The 24,852-nt window shown below is 39.2% G+C and overlaps 3 protein-coding genes across 15 annotated transcripts in view; 2 read left to right on the plus strand and 1 right to left on the minus strand.

Annotated features, from left to right (window-relative positions):
• ATP2C1 (ATPase secretory pathway Ca2+ transporting 1) overlaps nucleotides 1–11,458 on the plus strand; it is a 65,467-nt gene extending 54,009 nt beyond the window's left edge. For 6 of the 11 annotated variants that reach the window (XM_017817964.1, XM_017817966.1, XM_017817972.1 and 3 more), the window contains 9 exons: nucleotides 358–426; nucleotides 3,097–3,213; nucleotides 3,647–3,794; nucleotides 4,401–4,496; nucleotides 5,297–5,438; nucleotides 6,304–6,434; nucleotides 9,293–9,379; nucleotides 10,062–10,212; nucleotides 11,351–11,458. In XM_017817964.1, coding sequence (XP_017673453.1) covers nucleotides 358–426; nucleotides 3,097–3,213; nucleotides 3,647–3,794; nucleotides 4,401–4,496; nucleotides 5,297–5,438; nucleotides 6,304–6,434; nucleotides 9,293–9,379; nucleotides 10,062–10,172 — 901 coding nt within the window. In that variant the 3' untranslated portion in view covers nucleotides 10,173–10,212; nucleotides 11,351–11,458. Of the gene's footprint in view, nucleotides 1–357; nucleotides 427–3,096; nucleotides 3,214–3,646; nucleotides 3,795–4,400; nucleotides 4,497–5,296; nucleotides 5,439–6,303; nucleotides 7,158–9,292; nucleotides 9,380–10,061; nucleotides 10,213–11,350 lie in introns of those variants that run through there. The other 5 variants (XM_017817965.1, XR_001875315.1, XR_001875316.1 and 2 more) reach the window with 5 other exon arrangements.
• Nucleotides 10,701–16,819, minus strand: ASTE1 (asteroid homolog 1 (Drosophila)). Its single transcript, XM_017817974.1, has 4 exons — nucleotides 15,435–16,819; nucleotides 13,292–13,502; nucleotides 11,808–11,994; nucleotides 10,701–11,530 (listed from the first exon to the last, which is right to left on the minus strand). Exons 1-4 carry the CDS (start codon nucleotides 16,746–16,748, stop codon nucleotides 11,236–11,238), a joined length of 2,007 nt encoding a protein of 668 aa, XP_017673463.1. The 5' UTR covers nucleotides 16,749–16,819; the 3' UTR covers nucleotides 10,701–11,235.
• Nucleotides 16,820–16,890: 71 nt separating this feature from the next.
• Nucleotides 16,891–24,852, plus strand: part of NEK11 (NIMA related kinase 11) — an 84,208-nt gene continuing 76,246 nt past the window's right edge. For 2 of the 3 annotated variants that reach the window (XM_017817975.1, XM_017817978.1), the window contains exons 1-2: nucleotides 16,891–17,196; nucleotides 20,421–20,676. In XM_017817975.1, coding sequence (XP_017673464.1) covers nucleotides 20,507–20,676 — 170 coding nt within the window. In that variant the 5' untranslated portion in view covers nucleotides 16,891–17,196; nucleotides 20,421–20,506. The remainder of the gene's footprint in view (nucleotides 17,197–20,420; nucleotides 20,677–24,852) is intronic. The other variant, XM_017817976.1, reaches the window with a different exon arrangement.

The following is a 24,852-nucleotide window of genomic DNA, read 5'->3' on the forward strand; positions in this document are numbered from 1 at the left end:
GGAGTTGTTTGTGGTTTTTTTGTTTGTTTTTCTTTTTACATTATCTGACCTGAATTGGAAGCTCTCATCAAGGATGATGATGAATTTTGAACAAGGAGGCAATTTTACTAATAACCTTTCATTTTGAAAGTTAAGCAGCTGGAAAAATAACTTGTGATTAGTCACAATCAGGGAATGGTTTGGGTTCTTATAGTCAAGTTAAAAAACAATGAGCGCCAATATTGTAAGAACATCAACTCCATTTGTTTCCTGCCATTTTTATTGCTGCTTAAATTAGTAGCTTTTTTGCTTTGTTTTAACTTTTTTTTGGCAATAATTTTATTAATCTTGTGATGTAATCTTTCTTTTTAATTGCAGGTCTGCAATTGAAGAGGGTAAAGGAATTTATAATAACATAAAAAATTTTGTTAGATTTCAACTGAGCACGTAAGTTAGAAAATTTGTCCATATCAGAAGTTTCTAACTAAGTTGTGAATGAATCAAAGGATCGTGAAGCAGATGTGCTTCATGTCAATATTGTAAACGTCATGGAGGATGCTGCTACGCTGTGCTTATGAGTTTTTTTGTGTTTGGTGGCTTGTTGCATTTTGAAACAGAGCAATAAACAGAGATCTAACTTTGTCACAGTTAAGGTGTCCTGTTAAGGTGTGTAAAGTCAGTTACTGAAAGGATAGAAAGAAACAGCATAGTTCCCTTTTGGGTCTCTGTTTTAAAGAAGCTAGTAGTCAGTCCCTCCTTAAACAGAACATGTATTCAAAAGGAGGAAACCAGGGAAACAGGAGGTTAGTTTTTCTGTAATCCACACACTGGTTTGTGGAATGAGTTAGCTATACAAAGCTGACTTCCTTGTCTTGTGTATAAGGATTCATATGTTAGCTATGTAATGTGTATGTAAGACAAGAGTTTATTAAGCCTTAGTTTAAAAAATTTATCTTATTGAGTCTGGATTCAGGAACATGGCTTTTCTCTTCACCATGTTGTTCATGTACTTCATGGCATTTCAGGGTGGTCTGAAAGTTGCAGAAATTAAAAAAAAAACAAACAAAACCCCAAAACATAAACCCCCAAACAAAACCAAAACAACCCCCCCAACCTACAAATAACAAATAGCCCCACCCAAATAATACCAAAAAGAAAAAATAAATCCTCAACAAAAACTCCCAACGAACCCCAGAAAATACCAACTTCTTTACCTGCATAAAACTTAAAAGAAGTGTCATATATCTCCAGCCTTGACTGAGCAAGCAGTGCTCTCCAAAGGCTGCTTGGGCATTCAGGGTGCTGCTCAAAGAGACTGTCATCTCCGGTCAGCCTCTAACGACCAATGCCCTGAACCGCCTGCATGCGGGGTTGGGTCTGCGGCTGCCAGTGCACCTTTCACCTGCCATTTTGACCCTTGCCCATCGCTACAGGGCTTTGCAAATGCGGGTAAGGCCTTCGAGCCTGTGCAGTGGATTTTTCAGGTGAGATACAGTGTGCGCGGAACTGGACCCAGCCTTTAATCCTAAGGTTCATCTGCCAGGGCCGAGCGAGCTTGGACAGTGGCAGCGAGGTCCTCAGGACACAGGTTTAATTAGAGCATCCTTCTCTTAGATGGATGGCTTTACAGGGCTAAATGAGCTCCATCTGCCTGGGTTTGGAATAAGAGTTGTCCTTCTCCTAGGATGACTGCCAGAAGGCTAACGAGCTCATCCTGCCCGTGGATATATTGTAACTGACCCTACAGTTTTGACCTGTCTGGCATGGGCAACCCTACCAAAGGCACGTACCATCGCCAGCGTATCTCACAACTGCAAAGGGGTACACAGGCTTCTTTCCCATTAAAATGGTTAGGGCAAGCCTTATACTCCCTACTTTGCTGCCACCCATCTATATTCTATCCCAGGGAAATACCCAGGAACATCCCTTTGTCCTGACCACCCTTTCAGGACGCAACAAATATATCCAGAACCTACCGAACCTGGGCGGTAGCCGCAGGTGAGCCAAAAACAAACCATTCCAGCCCCCGTACCCACCCGGGGTTCAGGTGTCTCTCAAGGCCCCAGCGTGGCCAAGACCCCCAACCCCCAGAAGAACCCACTGTCCACCCTGACCTTATCCTCCCCCCACCATGTTACCACATATCTTCCCACGCACTGCTCACCTGCGACACTTATATACAGGGCTGCCCCGCCCACCCTCCCGCCAGTCTGAGGGCCCCCACGGCCCGCCCAACATCCTTCCCCTACCCCAAACCGGACTGGCAAACCTCTGTGTGCTCTAAAGCTCCTGCTTCTGAAAAATAATTAAGTCTACATATTCTGGGAAAGTGTGCTTGCCTGTTAGCCTTGGGAATGGTAGCCTCAGGTTTTTGATGAGTAAGTTGCCCTTTGTTTTTTTTCTGTCCCTCTTTGCAGGGAGAGCATAATAAGGTTCACTAGACTGCTAAATTTGGAATTATTAAAAGCCTTGCTCTCTTCTTGTTGGTTATGAAACCACTTAATCTTGCACTGAGAGCAATTAGTGCTTACTTGTTTACAGAGGTTTCTAATACCAAGCTTGCATCCAGCTAATCTGTTTTTCAGTCTTTCACCCAGCCTTCTCATCTTGCTACTAATGACGAGTTGTGTAGGTATTTTTAGGAAGCTTGGGTAGTACCTTGCCTTGACCAATCAGTCAAACTAGTGACAGGTGCACAAAGTAATTTTGTTTACATTAGAAGTGTAAAAGCAGTTTGTTTTTCAAAACCATGTTTACAAGTTCCACTTCTGGCACAATAAAAATATAGCACCCAGTTCCCCAGTAAAAAAAAAATCAATTAGGTGAAGGTGAGTGATAACTCTGAATGTTATCTAAAAGTCTGGGAGGTTTATAGATGCAAATTTGCTGCCTTTTTATTGCCAGAACAATGCTGGTTTAAATATGGACTGTGTCAGGATGAGTATTCTAAAGGATTTCATGCTCTACCTTTAAAGTTTGTCTTATGTCAGTCATGATTCACACTGTCAAAATCTGTGTCTACTCTTAAACAGTTGAAGTGTTGATTACAAAGCAGTTATCAGTGGATCTTCAGAAATGTTCCATGCTGACAGTTATAAAAATGGATTCTTTCAACAGGAGTATAGCAGCACTGACTTTAATCTCACTGGCTACATTAATGAACTTTCCTAATCCTCTCAATGCCATGCAGATCTTATGGATCAATATTATTATGGATGGACCTCCAGCTCAAAGGTAAGTAATTACTTTAAATTCCATTATGTTCTGTAGTCCTTTTATTTCAGCAAGGAAAATGGTTCCTCTTAAAGGAAACTCTGAAGTGTTAACCTTCAGTGAAATGTTTATGAAACAGCAAACTTTTTCTTTGAATTACAATGTTTGCAGTATGGTTCTATGTTAATTCCATTTGGTTTGCTTTAGTGACTAAGTATTATGGGGGCAGGAAGGATACCCAAAGATCAGTGGATATGCCCATGAAACTTGCATGCAGGGTTTTGTCTTCCCTCTGGGGTCTTCCTCTGACCCTCTTCACTGCAGGTGGATGGTGGTGGGAGATATGGAGTGGAAATAGTAATAAATCCTCTTTCTTCCAACTCAGAAAATCTAATTAGAAGCTGTGAATTATTTTTATGATGATAAAAATGTAAGATATTCTTTTAATTGTAAGCCTTGGGGTGGAGCCTGTGGATAAAGATATTATTCGAAAGCCTCCAAGAAATTTGAAGGACAGCATTTTGACCAAAAACCTGATTGTTAAAATCCTGGTTTCATCAATAATTATCGTGTGCGGAACACTGTTCGTCTTCTGGAGAGAGGTAGGACAAAAGTGCAAAACTTAAGCAATAACAACCTAATTTGAAGGAAATCCTTTTTATACCAGCGCTTGGAATTCAGAATTAATGCAAAATTAGTTGAAATTTTTGCCCATGCTTATTTAATACTAGCAGATTAAAGAGGAAGATTTTCAAAACAGTTATTGAAATGAGAAATACAGTTTTATTCCCCAGTCTCTAGTTTAACACAGACTTTTCCAGGTCCCAAATCTACTTGGGAAACTTTGGCCCATATAAAGTAATTGTACAAATCTTCTAGCCAGACTGTTATGAAACAACCATTTGACTTTCTTTTCCCAGTAGAGAAAAATGTTGTTTGAACTTTTGATAAAGCATCATAGAATTCTTGCTATTCCATGTGCTTGCATAAATGTTGGCCATGAGACTTCATTTAATCATAGTTCAGAATTACAAATTGTTATAAGTTACAAGTGTGTAATTTTTGCTGTATGATTTATTAAATTAACTTGGAGCAAACAAGTTACTTTTGTTTCATTTCCTAGGTAGTAGAACTTGAATTACTGTAATAACTTTAATTATGGCAGATATAAAACATGCTAAAGCCATTTAATTTTCTTTTGTTGGCAGTTAAGAGACAATGTAATAACACCTCGAGATACAACCATGACTTTCACCTGTTTTGTATTTTTTGATATGTTCAATGCTTTGAGTTCTAGATCTCAGGTAAGTGATTCTTATTGTCCACTTACACAGTATTTACACAATACGCACAACTTTCTTTGAGGGAAGATCTTGCTATGTTTGTTTCAAATGTTTTCCTGTAGATTTACTTCACATCTGCTATTAAGCTTCAGAGTTTCACTTATTTCGTAGGTAGGATTTCTTAAATTACAGGTAAATTAGGTTACTTAATTTGTTTACATTGTGCTAGTAATGCTTCTGTCCTGACAGAAGCAAAGAAATTGTTATTAAAAGCTGAAGTGTTATGGTGCTTTATAGTGTTGTGTAGACTTGGTGGGTTTTTTCCCCCCTTACCAGAATCTGAAATTTTTTGAAGGCCTTAGCCTTCATAGTTTATATTTTATAATCCTAAACCCATAGTCCAAGAAAATTTTTTAAACTGTTCTATTTTTTTGTTTTAAGGAAAGTCTGAAATTTTGTGCTAGTATACATTACTATATTTACTCTTAATTTGCAATCTGTTTTCTGATGTGAATTGTCAGACCACCAAAAAAACCTTCCTTCTAGTATAGGGGGAACCTTTTTCTAGTGCACTGTAGTTGCAGAAAAGTGAGCTCAATATGCAAGTTGTTGACTATGAAGACAAGACTTGTATTCTGTTTACCAGGGAGAAAATGCAATTAACCTGTTCAAGAACTTGTTCTGGTTTATCTAAGAGGTCAACAATAGTATTTTACATTTTTTCTAAAAGTCTAGATGAAAAGAAATTGTAATTACAAATAATTTTCTTGTCAAGATAATTAAGATTACATGTACAGTGTAACATATTACTTTTCTTACAGACAAAATCTGTGTTTGAGATTGGACTTTGCAGTAACAAAATGTTCTGCTATGCTGTCCTTGGGTCTATAATGGGGCAGTTATTGGTCATTTACTTTCCCCCACTTCAGAAGGTTTTTCAAACAGAGAGCTTGAGTGTCTTGGGTAAGAACAGTTCCCTTTTCAAAACTGTACATTAAGGATTAATTTATAAATGTGTTAGTGATTCGAGCACTTTCTGGCTGTTTGCATACAACAGGAATACAAAGTCTGCTGACTCTTATTGTTTTGTTTGGGAGATTTTTTTGGGTTTCTTTGTTTTGTTGGTTTGGAGTTCTGTTGTTTTGTTGGTTTTTTTAAAATACTTTTAGATATTTTCTTTGGGAACCATGATTTAAGTGGCATGTGGTACATAACTGATCACTGTGTTCTTAAATTTTTAGCTGCTTATTTATACTGGGCTTTTTAATATAAATTTTGTTGCAGGCAACGTTATATGCTTTGTAGTTTATTTGAGCACCATTAATTTTGCTGTGTCACAAGTTTTTTCTCTGAATATAAACACCTTTTTTAGAAATCCCCATCCGTTATTATCAACTGCATTGTCATAGGGTAAATAAACATGGGGATTTTAAGAAGCTATAGATACAGAATGGTGTTGGACTCATTAAGACTTAAGTTTATTACTTTTATGGTTTTCTGCAGTTAAATTATTGTAATGAAATACCTGTATTTACATAATTCTTTTTATTGTAGCATAATTTCTGATTATGTTAATTTTTTTCAGAATTAAGTTAATTATGTTGCTAAAAATAAGGTTATGAAATACTTTAAAAGTTTGTAGTATCATGCCTGTACTTATGGTTTGTGCATAAACTATGCATGTTAGTCTTCAGTTCCTGCAAAACATTGAATCTTGTTTCATTTCTCCTACCCAATGATTGGGAGAAAATTTGAAAGTCTTGTTCTTTTCTGTGTCTCTCCTCAGCCTTAAATAGCAATTTTAGAAAAGGCTAATTTTCTCTTCCAGATTTACTGTTTCTTCTGGGACTCACTTCCTCTGTGTGCATAGTGACTGAGATAATAAAGAAGTTTGAAAGAAGCAAGGAAAAGATCCAGAAACGTGGAAGTTCTTCTTCGTCAACTTCGTCTTTTCTCGATGTATGATGCATATTGCATTCTTTTGTTTGCAAACTTAGCATTGCTGTCTAAAGATGTAGGAGAAAGCAAAACACTATTTGGAGGATAAAGAAATCCTGAGGGCTTTTGACAAGTCCTTTGTTTCACTGGCTAATGACGAACTTCATGTTTCAAGACTGTTTAGAATTTAACTTCCAGCTGTGGAAGTAACAAATGAAATTATGCAACTTTGGTAACATTTTTCCTCAAACATAAATTTACTTTTGAGATTGAATGGTATTGCAGGGTGGGGGGTGGGGGTAGGGATTAATTTAAAGAAAGATCTAAGCCCAAGTCCCATTTTCTGCACTTAAAAGATATAACTGTGTAAAAAACCTTCTCTTAGATATAAATATTTTAGTTTGTTTTTATTTAAAGCATTGTACTATTCTACTTTTCTGGTGGTGGGACTTTGCTACTAATACAAGGATAAAAATATTTCAGAGGCATTCCACTGGGTTTAGAGTCTGTCACAAGAGTGCCATATTCTAGCTACTGTATTTATTTACTTTATCCTGCAATGTGTAAGCGGCTCAAGTACCTTGTGCTACGGTTCTTTTGTATTCAGAGTTTGGTTTTTTGGTTTTGTTTTTTTTTTTTTTTTGCACAGGATGTGACCGCTGTCGGATCACTGTTTTTCTTTTCTTTTTCTGTGATTGAAAAGCCTATACTGCAATTTGAAGTAAATGTTTGCATTTCTTATAAGTGTGTTGTCTCTTTGTTTTAAAAGAAACTGGCATTTTACACCAGATGAGGATGCTTGTTTTGATAGAACTGTAGATACAGGCTTTGTTTCATGTCTCGTTCCATACTTACTTTAACATATGACTCTTGGATCACTTGAGTGATTATAAGACAGTAGTTATTGAAATTATTTGTAGTGTACTGAATAAGAAAATGAATGCAATACTCCTTACTCTAATGGCAAAAAACCCCCACCCCTCTTTGAAAGAAGCTTCATTTTCTTTCCTTCTTCCACCCTGTTCATAAAAATAACTTTTTATTGGTAATGTAACTTTAAATTTTAACCTACAAAATTACTTTTGTGCCTAGAAAAGCATGATAATAGATTTGTGTCTTGACGTGTTAAAAGTATCTTTAATTTATTACAATGTCTGAATACTCTCATATTCACTAATTGGAAATAGTTTTATTCCTCAAAATAGTCTTGTAGCTGTTGTCATCAGTGTCTTCTCATCATCCCTTGAGGAAATGCAAGGAACTATCATCTAGGGAATCTTGAAAAGAGGATGTCTGAGATCTCTAGAAGGAGTCAAAGACACAGTGGTATCTCTTCTGCTTGTAAACATGCGCATAGGCATCTTTCCTCACTGTAGCCTGCAAGTGTGGCAGTGGCATTGGCTCTGGACCATGCTGTCATGATCATTATCCTGTCAGTTGATGAGGAATTGTCGGAAACAGGCACTGGACTATTTCTGCTCTTACCATTGTGACTTGCCCCACATACCATGCTCAGAATGAGGGGAGTTCATGGAAAACAGTTTGGCAAGTGCTGCATGAATTTTTCTGCTAATATGTTGTTTTAATTGTTCTGTTCTTTTTGCCTTTGGAGATTCCCAGACTTGGTCAGGAATCAGGGCATGAGTGAACCACTGAGACTGCTTTACACATGCAATTCATCCATTGCTCTGCCTGACCCCGAGCCTGCTCAATATGCACATATTATCTGGACTAACCATGTGCTGGAGATCTGATTGTGTAAAGACAAAGACCCCAGCATGTGGTGCTCATCTCTTCCTGGGGGTTGTTAAGTGAACTGCTGAGCTGGTGGGGCCCTAACGAGATGACCTCTTACAGAAATGCTCTTGTGTCTTCAAGCAGAAGTTTCTTATTTACATCAGTTCTGCCTTTCTGAAGCTGAACAGACTTGACAGTTGTTAACTGTCTTTGGCAAGTGGGGCTGTAGTTCTTCAGTATTGTAGGGTGTTCAGTATTCCAGTACAATTTCAGAACACTTTATTAATAAAATCCTTAGTATTCATCAATAAAGATAGATAGTAAAAATTTACTGTGCATGCTGATGAAGAATCTCTTTAATAAACTTCGGTTTTGAGAAAGCACAGTAACTATACCTTTCACACAGTAGGTCTTAACTTGTGGTTGATATTCTTTTGTGGGATTTGACTGCTTTGTGCACTGCTCGTTATCTTGGAGCCCCGAAAGTCTAGATAAGTACAGAAGTGCAGATGATGCCAAATTGTTGTCTTCTCTTGGAATTGTCGTTGTCTAGTTTTTAAACAAAGGAGTTATGAAGTACGCCTTTCCCAGCACAAGTCTTACTTTCTGAATAAGGTATGTCAGTCTAGACAATAAATAAAATGTCAGTCTTCTATGGGGGTAGACTTAAATGTTTTGCCTTCTTGGGGGTAGACTTAATTGAATGCAATTCAGTTTAAATATGCTAAAAGTTTTGGTGCTGTGTTTTCTAATGGAAGATGAAATACAAGTAATAAATCAAGCTCAATGTCATCATTGCTTGGACTGAATTCCATTGCCATTGATTTGGCTCTACTTGTGGTTCATTACCACCTCACAGCACGTTTGAGAGATTTTTCTGCAGTTGTTGAATCAATAGTGAGAACTTTCCACAAAAATGAGGAGGCATTTCTTGTGGGGTGAAAATAGGCAACAACCAAGGAATTTACTTGCTTTTACTAAAACATGGAATAAAGAACGTTTCCGTTTTAATAAGTAAAGGCCCTTTATTTTTTATTTTTCTTCCAAATAAGTTGGAGAACCTATAATGAGTCAAAAAGGAAAACTAACACTTGATTAAAATTCTGCATGGTAGCACTAGAATCAGTAACTATTTTCTTCAGCATACAGGATTGGTGTTTGCAGTGAGGTGTATGTCATTTCATCAGCAACAAAGAACAGCTGAATTCTGCATTGAGAACACATTTCCGGTACAGTAATTCTTAATCATTGAGTCAGCATTCCCAAAAGTATTCTCAAAATGCCATGTGGTCATAGCAGTGTTTTTATCTGAAAGTGGAGTATTTGGTCTTATCCCAGTCTTCTGAACTGTCTAATTGAAGATACCACTTCTCAGAAAGTCTCAAGAATTTTTATGATCTACAGCAGTTTTCCTGAATGGGATTCAAAGTAAATTAAGATCTCTCTTCTCACATCACTAACAAAGTGGAATCAAACATGGCTGTATTTTTATACTTAGGACTTATTTTACATGTGACTATTTCTGATGATGAAGAACTGTAAGGAATTACAAGCTTGGTAAAATAAAACACATGGGATCATAATGGATCAGAGGATGATTTGGACAATTAAAGATTTAAGTTTTAGTTAGTAAAATCAAGATTTTTAAAATTTAATCCCTTTCAACTTTTATTTAAAATTGTCTGATGGAGATGCGATGCTGTAGGCTGCTGCAAATAGAAATCTATTTAGAAATAGGTTGTGAAGTTCTGGTAACTTGCGGTGTGGTTGAGTGTAGCTGCCATCTGCTGGTAGTTTAGCAAGTAGCAGGTTTTGTACTGAAATCTTGCTATGACAGACTGTATCTCAAAACCAGTTTTCTCATTAATGTAACATCTTATAGATTCATTCTTTTCTTATTGACTATATTAGGGCAGTGTCGAGATTCAGCTGCATGGTGTCAGAGATCTTTCCTGTAAGTCCCAAGATCTAGTGAGTTACTTCCATGTGAACAGATGTGATAGGGAGCATAAGCAGGACTGAAAACTTGAGCAGACAACACAAGAAGCAAGTTTGAATTCTGGTAAGTAATGGGAACACTTTAATCGTGAAAGGTGGAAATCATGATTTTCCTAAATGTAAGCAAAGGTATGTGGATTCTTGAGGAGAAAAAAACAGAAATGTAGTAATTAGATTTTACGTGGGGAAGACACTGGAAAACCAATAGTTTTATAAGAAAAGCATTTATGTAAATTGATTAAATATGCTGAAAAGTTCGCTAATGCAAAGCACTGAGAAATACTGATGATGTAGGATTTTGCTTGTTAATTATAAATTGTTTTTCAGTATTACCACGTTTATAGTAAGAGTTTGTCAGAGTGACAACAGTTTGTTAATAGCAGAAGATTGTACACAATTACTGTGACAATTACTTGGAATTAACAAACCTTCAGAAACTTGCTCCCATGTGACAGCTTTGTGTGTGCGTGTAACTCTTTGTTTAACCATGTCACAGGGGAGGGGGAGGAACAGAACCTGAAGTTTGTCCCTGAGTACAGTCAGTACCTATAACACTCAGTTGTCACCGAGTAAAGATAGCTCTCCCTCAAAGTACAAGCACTCTACGTGTAAAGGCTGATTTTACAATATTTTTAAACTTAGCAATTTCCATTTCAATCGCATCTGTAAGACTATAATCACTGTGTTCCTCAAACACAAACTTCTGGATTTTTTGGAAAGGAGAAGTGTTCAGAGATATGGGGCAGAGCCAACTATAAATGTGCAGGAAAAGAATTCTTCAAAAATAGTCCAGCTCTGAAATGCTGAACAACTTTGCTCTCATTTTCAATTAGACTGATACTTTAAAGAAAAACAAAACACAGCTTTTATACAGCATCCCTTTTATATGAATATAAGTTACAAAAGATGAATAAAAAATCCCCTGAAGCAAGATTTTTGGTAAAGATTGAATCAGGATCTTTTGTGAAAGGATCAGGATCTTTTGCTGTTTTGTGAAAACAGCAGAGCAAATTCCAATATGGTCACATATTTTAATGTAATTTCCTTCATCAGCATGGCATTAGTATTTATTCCAGGAATAATGCTTTCAGTCATCCACTTCCAATGATGCAAACCTATTAACACTGCAAAAATGCAGATTTCCTGGTGTTGCACACTTGGTGGCTGTTCTTTTCTTATTACATGCTTTCTTCTTCTTACAGGAGTCTGATCTAGTCTTGGTTGTCTTCTGAAAGAATTCTGGAGATACAGTTGACTCCACTGCATTTAACAAAAGCAGATAAAGCTGAGTCATTTTTGGAGATAAAATAAACAGATTTTCCACTGAAGGTGTTGATTTAAGCTCTTGATACAGTCTGTGCACAAGGGTCCCAGTGTAAAGCCTGCTCAAAGGAAGGAGAGAATCTTCATTTAGAATTGCATTTCCACAGGCACAGAAACATGTTGCTTAATGAAACAACACAAATTCATACAGTATCCAACAGTCAACGCCTAAGGGACACCTGTGCTACAGAGTATTTTTCTCTGTTTTAACTGCTTTAAAGAAGGGAATTCAAATATAGGACAACTGGCCAAAGGAGTTTGACACAAAATAAAACAGCATGTGAACATATTCCATCAGGGGCTTGTGTGGAAAGCAGATCTCTGAAACATCCTTACCTACTCAGGTCTGGCTCAGAGAGAGGAGTGCAAAGTAGCTGGTTGAGATACAATCCCATCTGAAGACAGCACTGCCACTGGCAAAAACTGTGTGCAGCATCTAAATCAAAGTCGTTATTTTGCAATTTCTTTTCCTTCCATTTTAGAAATTCGTTATATGCAATACTGTCGTCTTCAGCAGGTAAGACTGTGGGATATAGGTTATAAATAAAAAATGACATGGAAAGAAATGTTCTGCTGTGAACAGTACAAAAGATGTCTGCTACGTATAGGGTCTTCAAACCTCTGGTTCTAATTCAGGAAGCATTTGTAATGTTTTCAAATGGGTCAAACTTAATTTTAAGACATAACATTGCGTAAAAATTCAAGTATGAATATCCATGAGAATTGTAAAGTCAGGAATTCTGTTTGTTAGGTAATTTGCCAGACTGGGCTGTGAGGGGATCAAGTCTACCATTACCAAGGTTGGACTTGATTATCTCAGAGGTCTTTCCCAATCCAGTTGATGCTGTAATTCTGTGTGAGCAAATCCAAACAAGATTCCCATCTCACTCCAACCCACTTGGAAACCTGTCAGCCTGGTTTCCATAAACTAGAACCTAAAGAAACTGCATAACCCTGGCATGCATCATCTTTGCCATCAAATGAAGGACTGCTAGATCACATGTCACCATAACTCTAATGGGGCCTCTGGTGGTCTAGTGGTTAGGGTGCAGGACTCTCACCGCTGCGACCCGGGTTCGATTCCCAGCCCCCCGGGCAGATGGAGCTCGTCAGCCTTGTAAGGCAATCCATCTAAGAGAAGGTCACTCTAAACAAACCTACGTCCTGAGACCCTCACTGCCACTGTCCAAGCTTGCTCGGCCCTGCAGATGAACCTCAGGATTAAAGGGTGGGCACTGTGTCTCACCTAAAAAATCCACTGTGCAGGCTCGAAGGGTTAATGACCTTTCCCAAATCTTCGTTTGCGAAGATTGGCCATTATATATTATTATAACTCTAATAGGCATAAATATTACTGAAGCAATTTCTGTGATTAATTTAGTACTTTCAAATTTGCAATTCACAGGTAGATAAAGTGTACCCGAGCAACTCAGCATTATTAAGTACAGATGATTTTAGAAAAACTCAGAGGAAAAAAAAAACCACGGAATGCTTCAGTAGTAGGATGCACAAAGATGTTAAGCTTATTTTTTGTAACTTTTATATCTAAATTAATATTTAGTCCTAAAAAAAGCATTTATAAATGCAAATTAATTTTACAAGGTAGCAAAGTACTGTTTTACCTATATAAAATGTTATATTGAGGGTTAGCACTATTTCTCTGCACATATCAATGCAGAGAATGTGACACCTCAGAATATAGTGTAAATCAGTGCTAATTCATCTAAATTTGGACACCTCACTGTAAGCGGGAAAAATTAATTATGGTACAGATTTTTGTAGTAGCTGAACACCTGAAATTGTATTCTTTGGAAACATACCTGGATCATCGTTTATCCTGTGCAGTTCTCCAGATACTATCATTAGAAGTAAAGCCTTTAATTGATGCAACTTAACTTTTGGTTCTGAACAACGTATCCAGTAACATGTTACAGCAACAGGGAGTTGTAAGTGATTTGGGATAGATTCTAGGAAACTCATTTTCACTCCTAGAGTCTCTAGCAAAAGCATCTGACGGCATGACGTGGACATCTGAAAATAAATTTAAAAATTGGAGTGGAAAAATAAAGGTAAGAGACTTTATTTGTTGTGAGCAATTTCCAAAAGGCAAATACATTTCTGGTTAAACTACCTAGCACTTCAGATTTTTGATAAAAAATATTTAAGTTTCATAGATATTCTGAACAGGAAATATTTTTAAAATATTTCTTAAAACTTTAAAAATGACACCATTAAATGTCAGGTAGAAAGATAAAAGTAATCTTTTAGAATTGCATGAGGTGAGATTTTGAGAGGTTTCAAAGTCTTCATATCTTTATATATTCCATATATTCCATAACTTGTTTGGAAATCTTGTAACCATAATGCATTAAAATTATGGAAAACATATATATATATATGTATATATATATATAAAACCTTCATTCTTAGAAGTTATCCTTGCATTGTAAGATGTTATGGTGATCTCTGTTCTTAGTATGTTGAAAACATACTTACCTATAATCATAGTGAAATCTAAGTGTGAAGCTTACATTTTTCACCTGCAGGGTATTAATTCCTAGCACATGTTCCCTCTTTGTTGTGCCATTTAACTTCTGGAAGTTAAATGTTATAAACTGTGCCCCTAACTTCATGCATGCAGTAGAATCGCAGCAGGCTGTTCAACTGTAATTCAAATGCTTTGTAAACCTTGATTAGGATTGTTTTGCCTACTCTCAGGCAGACATCCCCATGGCAGAAGAGAAACTGAAGTCAGTTTTGTCTAGAGCACTTTCAATGCAGAATTACATTTTTCCTTTTAACCTTCTGTTCAATTGATAATTTCCATATATTTAGTAAGGAAAGCTGTAATAGCGGAAGCTCAAATCCATTACACAAACAGCACACATACCAAGGTCAAAGTAAGGTGTCATTAATATCTCTTATAATCCCAAAACATGATTTTTCAAAATCTTAAGTGTTGCATAACGCTCGTTTAAAAGGCCTGTACCAATAACCTGTATGTAGTAGGCCTTTGGATCCATAGCTGTCTGTAGCATTTAATGGGCATAGCAGTGATAGACTCGGTTCTTTTCCAAAATAGCCACCAGCAAGTGATAAAAACATCCAGCACTGGCCACACACAGAAACGTGTTAACAGTTGATCTGAATACCAGAATGGATAGAGGATGTGGCTTAACTATGCAGAATTAAAAGACACAGACTGTATTTCTAGATGTTGCAGAAATTATTGCGTACAAAACCTATTATGCAACTTCGGGAACAGGAGATTACTTTCCAACACGGCAAGAATTACAGTCTTAATCGTTAGAATTTAAATATACAGAATTCCTGCTGGTGATGGGAACTAGCCTAGTACAACTTTCCTTTGGCTCCAGCTGTTTTTCAGGTGCTCCTCTGCTCTGTCTGGCAACCAGTAGTGGTTCACTTTAGCAGGAGCATACCTGGGGCAGGTAGAACTGCTGGGCAGCTGCAAGATGCACACATTGAAATAATGATGATTTTTAGAAAAAGGCGTGGGTCAGATTTTGTTTCAGAACATTGCTCTGACACATCCATAGCTTGATCAAATACAAAGTAGGTTTTGTAGTGTTAAACTGGACTTTTCTAAATGACATGAAACTGAGTTCCTTCCTATCATTATAAAAGCAAGTATTAGTGTAACAAAATCCATAGGATGAAATAAAGGCCTAAAATAGAAAATTTAGGGAGTACTGCATATACAAACAGTAACTTTTCATATCCTTTATCTTGGTACACTTGAAGGGAGGCAGGAAGAGAAGGAGATAAAGACAATCTATGTAGCTTCTTAAATATCACAGGTACCTCTGTAGGAAGTAGTTACTTACTGAGGTGGCTTAGTTCAGACATCACATTTAGCGACCAGCTGGCAACCATGAGTCCCAACTACTTTTGTCACTCGTGAAACACTGTTAACCGTGATCTGTTGTGACAACCATTTACCTCCATTAACTTGTCCAAAGGAAAACGATCATCACAAAAATCTGTGGGTAGGCTTGCTGCTTGAACAAATGTTTTTTTAATTGTCTTTTGGCATCTGTCAAATTCACACACAACGGGCAGCTCGTGGGTCTGCTTACTTGGAGAAGCAGCTTCATTATTTTGAGGTACTCTCAGTAGCAGTCCATAGATAACTTGTCGGATGGGCAAAGCTGCGCTATGAGCACTCGGTCTCTGCATGTTCTCCACCTGAACGCGGAGGAAGGTACTTCTTAGTATCAGGGCATTGATGATGAATGGGGCCAGCTTACCTTTTGCCAAAGCATCAAGTACCCACTGTGGTACGTCTGCTTTCCTGGCAGCCTCGCATTCATACCTTCCATTCTGAAAGAAGTCTTCAAGATTCACATCAGACGGAGTGTAATCCTCCATTGAAGTGCACAGAAGCTCCCTTATTTCTTCCCTCTGATGCTTCTTAAGGTATTTCAGCACATTCTCGACGGCCTCGGTGGGCTCTGCAAACTGCGCCAGCCAGTTCAGGAGCCCCTGGAGGCGGAGGTGCTTCCCGCCCTTCCCCGCCGCGCAGCCCCTCGGCAGGCGGACCTTGCTGTAGAACGCCTCCAGAGCTGCCAGGTCCATATAGTCGTTCCCGTTCATGACGGCGAAGAGCGGGAGCAGTCTCTTGTTCAGGCGGCCGAAGTGCCTGCAGAACCGGTCCACGGAGTAGCAGCGCGCGGGCACGTAGCATCCCTGCGGCCCCTCCCCGGCGCACACGCTCTCCCACTGGAAGTGGGACAGCGGGCAGTACCCGCCTGCCAGGTCGAAGACGCAGAAGTCGCTGTCGAGGGAGAGGACGGGGCAGCCCCAGCTGTTGGCCAGCGCGGCGATCTCCCGGTCGGCCTCGGCGAAGCACTGCACGAAGGGCACGCCGAGCCGGCCCAGCGCCTGCACGAAGGCTTCGCGGGTCAGCAGCGGCGCCAGGCAGCCGCCGGCCCCGCGGGACAGCCCGTGCGCCGCCCGCAGCTGCTCGGCGGCGCGGCCCCGCAGCGTGGGCAGCTTCCTGTCCTCGGCGCCGCGCCCGCCGTCCAGCACCACGAACGGGGCGACGCGGCAGGACCGCAGGATGCCGAAGAAGTCGCGCACGGCCGCGGCGAAGGCGCCGTAGTCGCCGCCACGTCGGAAGTCGGCGGCGGGGGCGAAGCAGAGGCGGTGGTAGAGGCTGCTGCCGTCGATGACCAGCTTGGTGTCCCGCACCCGCAGCTCGGTGAAGAACACGCCGCGCTCCTCCACGAAGCCCGTCAGACCCTGGACGCCCATTGCGCCGGAAGCGGTGCAGGAGCGACACGCGGAGCCCTCCGCTCCCAGATCCGCTTCCTTTTCCTCTCTCCTCCCGCCCGCCCGCTGTCGGGCGCGTGCGCGCCGTCTCTTAGCGACGGAGCCGCAAACACAGCGCTCCGCACCGGGAGAGGGGCGCGGCGGGCGGCGGTGCTCTGTGTCTCCGGCGCTCTGCCTGCCCCGCGGCGGCCCGAAAGGAGTCGGAGGACCCAGAGGGATCGTAGTCCCAGCCGTGGGGGCCGGGCGCTGAATCGGCAGGAAGCGGTGGGAGGGTGGGATACCTGCTCGTGGGTCCCGAGCAGTCCCACCTGTCCCAGAGGGGTGAGGAAAGGGGACGGAGTGAGGGCACGCCAGCGTCGCCCCTCTGTGTGAGGGGAGCCGGGCGACCCTCGGAACGTGCGTTTTGAGTCTCACACGGTTTTTTAACAAGGTAATAACATCTCTCAGGTTATCCTAGGGAATCTCGGCTTCCCGAACGTGCGTCAGATACTAAATATCTTCTTTGATAGTCGAGTACATTTGACCTTGTTTTACCATCGCCCTCAAGCTCCTTTGCTACCGGCACTGCTAATAAAATCTTAATTATCCTTTCTCTGGATAAAAAACTCTCAGTAAAAAACTGAGCCAAATGAGATTATGTTACTTTAGGCTTGGGTAAGTTTATAAAGATGTTGCCGAAAATAATAGTGGAGTCAGCATTAAGAAGTGTTTTTGTTTGGTTTTGGGTTTTTTTTTTTTTGTTTTGTTTTTTAACGAAAGAAAAAACAAGGAAAATCTTGGGGGTTTTTATTTTCCAAAACATTTAAAGGAGCGGGCTAGTGAAGTCACTGGCAGGAAAAAAATTCAAAGTAGTAAGTACTGAGACTATTTAGAGCTTAAATATAAAAACTCTGGAATTTGTGCTGCGGGTGGTGGGAGGTGGCAAATGTTAATGTAGCACAGTGGTTTTTATGGAATAAAAAGAAAACCTGATAGAACTGGAAAATGGCCTTGATTGGCAAAGAAGGGTTTATCTTGGAAGCAGAAAGTGTCAGAGTATGTTAGCTGTTGCTAAAGAAACCAGAAGGTTAATCTTTCTTAAATAAACTAAGAAAGGGAAGAAGTTCATGTGCTTTGTGCTTAGCATGTGTAGGCGGAACTATGAAACCCTAAACAACAACTTTCTTTTAACTTACAGCTCAAAAAGGAAGATTTAACTCTAGCCAAGGAAGAAAGTACTTTTTAAAAAAAGTGATCCAGAAAACGTCATTGCATTATTTTGGTTGCCATCAGCAGCCTGCCAGACTCTGGGATGGGACTTGGTGTTGGTGGGTGGGTGGGACAAAATTTAGAACATAAATGTTCTGTGTTTACCAGTGTTACTGAATAGGGTATACTGGGATTTTTTAGGAAAAGGGAGCTGAGGAATTGGTTTTTTTGAGTTATCTTTAGTTGTTCTGAACTTTAATGAAACAATTGATGCTGCTGCTTGGGAAATACCTGCTCAGTGGGAGAAGGTGGACACTGGTGGGAACTACAAGGAAGGTTGGGCTAAAGGTTTGAGTGAGGTAGGAGAGGCTACTGGTACATGCACTTCTTGAAATATCAGTCAGTCTTATAGTTGAGTCAGTCTATTGACTCATACAGGGTATTTCTTTCACTCCACCCTTTCTGTGCCACTAAAATGTGCCTGTGATGCCCCAATGGCAGTCACTGTCTCCTGCCTTATAACACTATTCAGCAGTAGATATCAAAGCATTTCACAAAGTTACTATTATTATATAGAGGGGGGAATTGAAGCATAGAGTAGGTGGTGAGAGGCATTATAAGAAAGCACAGAAGTTACATTCAATGGGCTACTTGATCTTAAGCGTGATATTGTGGTGTAAAGGATTGTGATATATTCCTAGGGCCCAAGGAAGAATGAAAACTTGAAGGTGAGCTGTGCCAAGTGACTCTTCTCTTGAAAAATAGGTATAGATAGCTCAGCACTTTTTCTAAGCGTAGTTATTTCAAAAGGCGTTTATGAAGGCATGCATAAAACAGCAACTAGGAAAATAGTAAATGAAAATATTATGTAAACTTTCTAGAATTGGCAACGTAATATTTTATGGAGTTCATCTTCCTGCCCTCTCCTTCTCCACACCTCAGTGTGACCCGTTTATGTTTGTTCAGACAGATTTCAGAGAAAGCTGACATTCTTTTCTTTAGTGTTTGCATTTCAAAATTTTTGTCAGCGTTGCTGTCTGAAAGAGAATAAAGAAAAAAATATTAGGAGTGCTTTAGTTCAAAAAACATACAGAATTTGCATTATTAATATGTCTTGTAGTAACTAAAGTTTATCTGTTTCATAGCACAGTGACAGTGCAATGTCAGGCTTTTGGGCACAGTGTGACAGCAGGTCAGCAGATGGGTATTAAAATAGGTTCTTGCCCATACACACACACACGCACTCTCAGTTTGTTGTTGCAAGATACAAATTTGTAATCTTAATTTAGGCTCTGCATTTGTTTGGAAGAGAAGCCAGTGACTTGGAACCTAAAGTTATATAACTTTTAAAATTAAACAGTTTGTCTTTGTTCTTCCAAAACAATAACAAAATGAGTGCATTTTTATGCGCTTGCCTTCACCTTAAAATGAAATGGTGAACAAGCCTAGCGTGGGCATGCTGCATTGCAGCTCAGGCAGTGCTGACAGACAGTAGTATTAACACTGATCTTGCAATATTTTTATTTGTTCCAAAGGATCCTCAGGCATAAATGACTCAGGTAGCATTACATAAAGACAAGGTAATGAAAGCAATATTGTTGTATTATATGCAGTGAAACACCTACCCTTTATCATCTGCAATGAGGAAGGTTGAGTAAACAAAGTTACTCTAAACTCATGTTCAGTTATTGAAAACCATAGACACACTAGAGGTTTGCCTTTGCAGTCCCTCTGTTTGTAGAATTAGGACTTCAATTAGACAAGAACTCCAAACCAAAGCTAGACTGTTAGAGAGGTGGGTCATGAAAGGACACGGCAGAGGAGAAATTAAGAACTTTTGGAAGGATTGGGTTATATTGAAAGTCTCGTAGGCTTGCATGTAGCCACAAAACTCTAATTTGCAGAAGATCTCACTGAATCACAGAGAGCTGTGAGGTCAGCACTGAAACAGATGGTGAAATCTGACGGATAAGTGAAAGAACAGATAAAACAGCTTAGGAGTTGTTGATGGGAGAGAACTCAAATTATGGATGGAGGTTATGCTTCAGTATATACAAAAATCTTGGAACTTTTATCCTGGAACAGATATTTTTGGTGTCAGGTACTGTGGTGGTATAAAGACAGATGTTGAGGAAGAGTTGCCATATCTAGGGGAATTGTCAGGTGAAATACAGCTGTAGTTATTGCAAAAAGCACCTGAGCTTTTCAATAAGCACCTACATGTCATTTCCCCTATGTTATCAGTTCAGTGAGTTAATTTAAGGTTGTTTTAGAGGGAGACTGACTATCACATCTACAGTATCTGTAGTTTGGTTATAAAGTCTGCTGCCCAGAGCTTAACAGCTAGCAATTCTACTTAATTTGTGGTTTGGTGCCAGCTAAACACTATAAGCGCTGCCATAGAATTAAATGAAAAGTTTAATAAGAGTAATACGTTGACAAATCAAATTTTTTTTCTGTTTCAAGTGATTTCTGTGAACATCCATAGAAGAGTAAAGGGATTTGAAAGCTACATTCTAGAGAAATTTGTGTAGTTTTTGCTACAACGAGAAATGCTGAAATTTCAAGAAACTGCTAAGCATGTCGCTGTTGCCAGATTTAATTCTGCTTGCCGAGGTGGAGTGATTGCAAGAAGATATACTATTCAGAGGAAACTTGGCAATGGGAGCTTTGGAAGTGTGTATTTGGTTTCTGACAGAAAAGCAAAACAAGGAGAAGAATTGTAAGTAAAGCCTTCACATGCTTTAAATAAAAATTTTGCAACATATTTCTTGCACTGTGGATGTTTTTCTTTGTATTTGTGTCTCATCTCTCAGTTTGGTGTTACACTGCGGCCTTAACTGTTTAACTTTAGTGAGGATATAAGGTAAAAGCAGATTTTATGCTGACTCAACATTCCAACTCAATCTGGTTTTGTTTAATATAGTTTATCTAAGCCCTTTTTCATTTGTTTGTGCATGGCAAGAGTGGAAATAGATGAAAAAAGTCAGACCCTTATCTCCATATTGATGTACACCTCTGAAGCTTTGTTAAAAAATAATAAAACCAGTAAAAATATATGTGACATACCTATTTCTCAGTGTCATACCTTGGACAGGTTGCTAATGTAAGATTAACTGCAGAGAAGACTCTTGGGTTTATGTAGAACCAAGGTAGATTTTATCACTGTCCTGACAAGAAGCAGGGCAAAGGTACATACCCATTTTCACAAAGTTGCTCTTCTTTGTAACAAAACTGTTTGCTAAAGGCTTAAAGGTTTATAATTTATAAGTTATCGTTTCATAATTATGTCAATACATAATATATGTGTGTATAATATGATTGTATAGTTTATTTTTGAGGTCTTTTTAATTTATAAATGAACTCAATTCTTGAAGTGCTTTTTTTTATGGAACACTTACTGATGTGCTGGGCATTTCCCTTTCATCCAATGCTTATCTATCTTCATGAACATGATGTTTTTCTTTTTAATGCTTCAGAAATCAGCTGTTACTGCACGCATCCTTAGAATATTAGCAGCATAGTGTAATGTGGGTCTTCACACATTTGCTGCTATAGCACAAGCTGCCAAACCTCAAAACCAAGGAATATGCACTTATCCTTTAAGTAACTATTTCTATTTTTTTTTCTTAAGAATTTTGAGTGATTGTCTTGAACAAAGATTCACTGCCTGCAGCATTTCATGTTTGCGTTTTGTTAGGAATGAGCCTGAGTGTGTCCTCTACTACCTTCAGGACAGAGACCGAATATCAAGTGACATTTTTTTATTTTAATGAGTCTCTTTTTGTGACCCCAGTACAATACAAATACAACAGTATTTAACAAGCCCAATTGCTGATGTGGTGCTCTAGTTCAGCCATCGATCACTAGGTGGTGCTCGCGTATCACAGTTCATTCCTTCCGCGCTTCGAAAGTAGGATGGCGAGCGGATCCCCTCAAATTTCCATCACGTCTGTGCCAATAGATGGCACAAATACTGTCGCAGGTGAACTTGAAAACGCAGGTAGCATAATCAGCTGGAATGTAGACACTTTCTTCTATTTATAAATACTGGTTTTAGGTGGTAAAATATGCTGGAAATCACATTCTCAATACTACTTTCAAATCAGAAAATAATCTGTTATGGAACTGTATATTTACTGCTTCTGTTATATATATACTTTTGAATGAAAATTTAGGTGGCTATCGCTCTTACTCTTTGAAAAGAGCAAGTGCTTAATACAGATCTGAAGGCATTTTGACAGAACAAACCCCAAACAATGCAATTGTGACCTTAGCAGAATTAGAAGTCTATTTTTATTGTTTTAGTGATGATCTAGAACGTGTTGAGACAAATATTATGTACAGCGTGAACTCAGCCACAGACAGTTTCCTGAAAATTGCTCTAATCTAAAGCACTGTGAATAGGAAGAAATAAAAAGAATAGGAGTAAATAATAAGGAAACAAATGCCCAAGAAAGGTGACATCTTGGATATTGGTACAGAAGCCATTCAGGGATATCTTTTCAGTTTTCCATTAGTGCAACATCTACAGAATAAGCTAAGGCACAGACTAACAATGGTTATTATGTAATTTCATACATGGTCAGCAAAGCTTTTGCATGATTCTAGAAATAGTTTTGGGTCATGCCTTGTACTTTGCTACCCCTCTAGGATCATACCTGTAGTGAGCAAGTTGCTTCATCTGGAAGGGAGAGAGGATTGATTTTTTGGAGCATGCCTCAAGTTAACAGACTTACTTCACATATAGCTCAGAGCTGCTCAGGCCAGCAATGCCCCCTCTCTAAGAAGTACATGCCTGCTTCATGCTTATCTCCAGTTCTGTGTATGGATGGGATTACTGACTTCCCAACTGTCTAAGCCAAGAAAATCCCTAGTCATCCAACACATCTTGTGTCGAGGAACTCTGTTTTCCTTTAGAAAATAATGGTTGCAAGTCCTTGTATATTCTCAAATGTGCTTGCTTAGTTTCTGATCCTGTGTAAGTTTAGTGAACAATAGGTTTTCTGTTTGTATTGATTGTGTTTATGTTTTTCCAAGGTATATTTCCAAGTATTTTTAGGACCAGGAAGATGGTGAAGGGTCAAGAGGGGGAGTTGTATGAGGAGTGGCTGAGATCACTTGGTTTATTCAACCTGGAGAGGAGGAGACTGAGGGAAGAACTCATTACAGTCTACAACTTTTTTATGAAGGGAAGCAGAGGGGCAGACACTGATCTCTTTGCTGTGGTGACCAGTGACAGGACCCAAGGGAATGCCATGAAACTGTGTCATGGGGGGTTTGGATTGGATATTAGGAAAAGGTTCTTCCCTCAGAGAGTGGTTGAACACTGGAAGAGGCTCCCTAGGGAAGTGGTCATAGCACCAAGCCTGCCAGAGTTCAAGAACTATTTGGACAATGCTCTCAGATACATGGTGTGATTCTCGGGGCTATTCTGTGCAGAGCCAGGAGTTGCACAAGATGACCCTTGTGGGTCCCTTCCAGCTTAGGATATTCTATGATTCAATATTATCCATGGTAGAGAGGGAGAAAACCAAACTAGTGATTAGTATTCTGGATTGAGATGGTGCCACCTTGGGGTTATTTCAGACTGGCTGTTAGATTTAAGGATTGCAATTACCTAATTTTGAGGTATCTGCTTAGTGTAGATGTGATTAGTAACTTTTCAGAGTTTCATGACAATTTCCTAAAAAGAAAAGTGCAAGTTTTTCATTTCAGATTTATGGCTAGGGAAGATGACTTCTGTCTTCCATGTTTGTGTAGTAGGTTATTCTTCCACTGAACATCTTCTACAAAAGCTTTTGATCCTGTTGGGATGATTCTCATAGAATATGACAGAGGGTTAAATATCTCAGAAGTCCCTGCAACTTGAAAACAGACAGAAGAGTAGAGACAAAAATCAATGCCCTCAAAAGAGAAGGGCCAGAACCCGGGAGGGTCTTCACTGTGAATGAAGTTTCTCATGTACTAGACAATCTACACAGGAGAGAGATTATCAATTTTCCCCAGTTTTGGAAGAAACTATAGTCAGAATTTATATCATCTTAGACCCTAAATTCAGGTAAATACAAGAGACACATCTGTACGAAAGCAAACTGCTTAGTTCCAGTTTACACAGGGTTTGTGTATTATTTGATATTTATTTGTTTGTAAACATCATGGACCTAGACCTACACAAAATAGTTAGATTACTTGATTTGTGTAGAGAAAGTAGCAGGATTGTACCAGTATTTTTACAACAAACAGTAGTCCCTGCAGACACTTCTATCCCAGTTCCCCTGAGTAGCTTATCAGCTAATTCTTACAGGTAATTATGGTTAAATCTTAAAGAGATTTAACTTCAGCAGTAATCTTGAAGGACAGTGCCATCACTTAGAGATAATGAATGTCCTAATCAATTGTGCCAAGGGAAGCTCTGGGTTAAGTTCTGCTAATTCATAACCTTGTATGGGCAAGCAGCTGAAGTACACAGTAGGCAATAGGGACTTCTCGTTCATAAATATTCACAAGGTACTTACACTTCCCTGTGGTGGAAAGCACACGCTGACAAGTGCCAAACTCCCTGGACTGCTCTACTGTGTGGTAACCGTGGGGTGTCAGCTCAACTTCTGCATCTGACTTGCATTAGAGCATTAATCCAGACTCATGCTATGATTCCTTGGAAACTGTGCACTTAGCTGAATAATTCATCATGTGACTTTCAATTATTTATGACTTCTTATAACAAATGAAATAAAATCTAAAGGTGGAAGGGATTTGTAACTTATGAATATCCAAGCAACAATCAGCAGATTGCTGTGTTGTCAAATTCTTGTGTTTACTGCCTGTTTGCTTCTCTTAAGGTATTCCAAGGGAATGGTCATTCGCTACTGAATTGATTAAAACTAGCAAATTACTC

The sequence above is a fragment of the Lepidothrix coronata genome, unplaced genomic scaffold (assembly GCF_001604755.1).
Source record: "Lepidothrix coronata isolate B3197 unplaced genomic scaffold, Lepidothrix_coronata-1.0 Scaffold64, whole genome shotgun sequence".
Lineage (NCBI taxonomy): Eukaryota > Metazoa > Chordata > Aves > Passeriformes > Pipridae > Lepidothrix > Lepidothrix coronata.

Excerpts from the sequence above, each read along its gene's own strand:
- ASTE1 (XM_017817974.1), bottom strand. The coding sequence starts at position 16,748 with ATGGGCGTCCAGGGTCTGACGGGCTTCGTGGAGGAGCGCGGCGTGTTC. Across the intron at positions 13,503-15,434 it reads CTTTGGACAAGTTAATGGAG|ATGTCCACGTCATGCCGTCA; the intron begins GTAAATGGTTGT and ends ATTTATTTTCAG. Across the intron at positions 11,531-11,807 it reads TCTGAGCCAGACCTGAGTAG|GCTTTACACTGGGACCCTTG; the intron begins GTAAGGATGTTT and ends TCCTTTGAGCAG.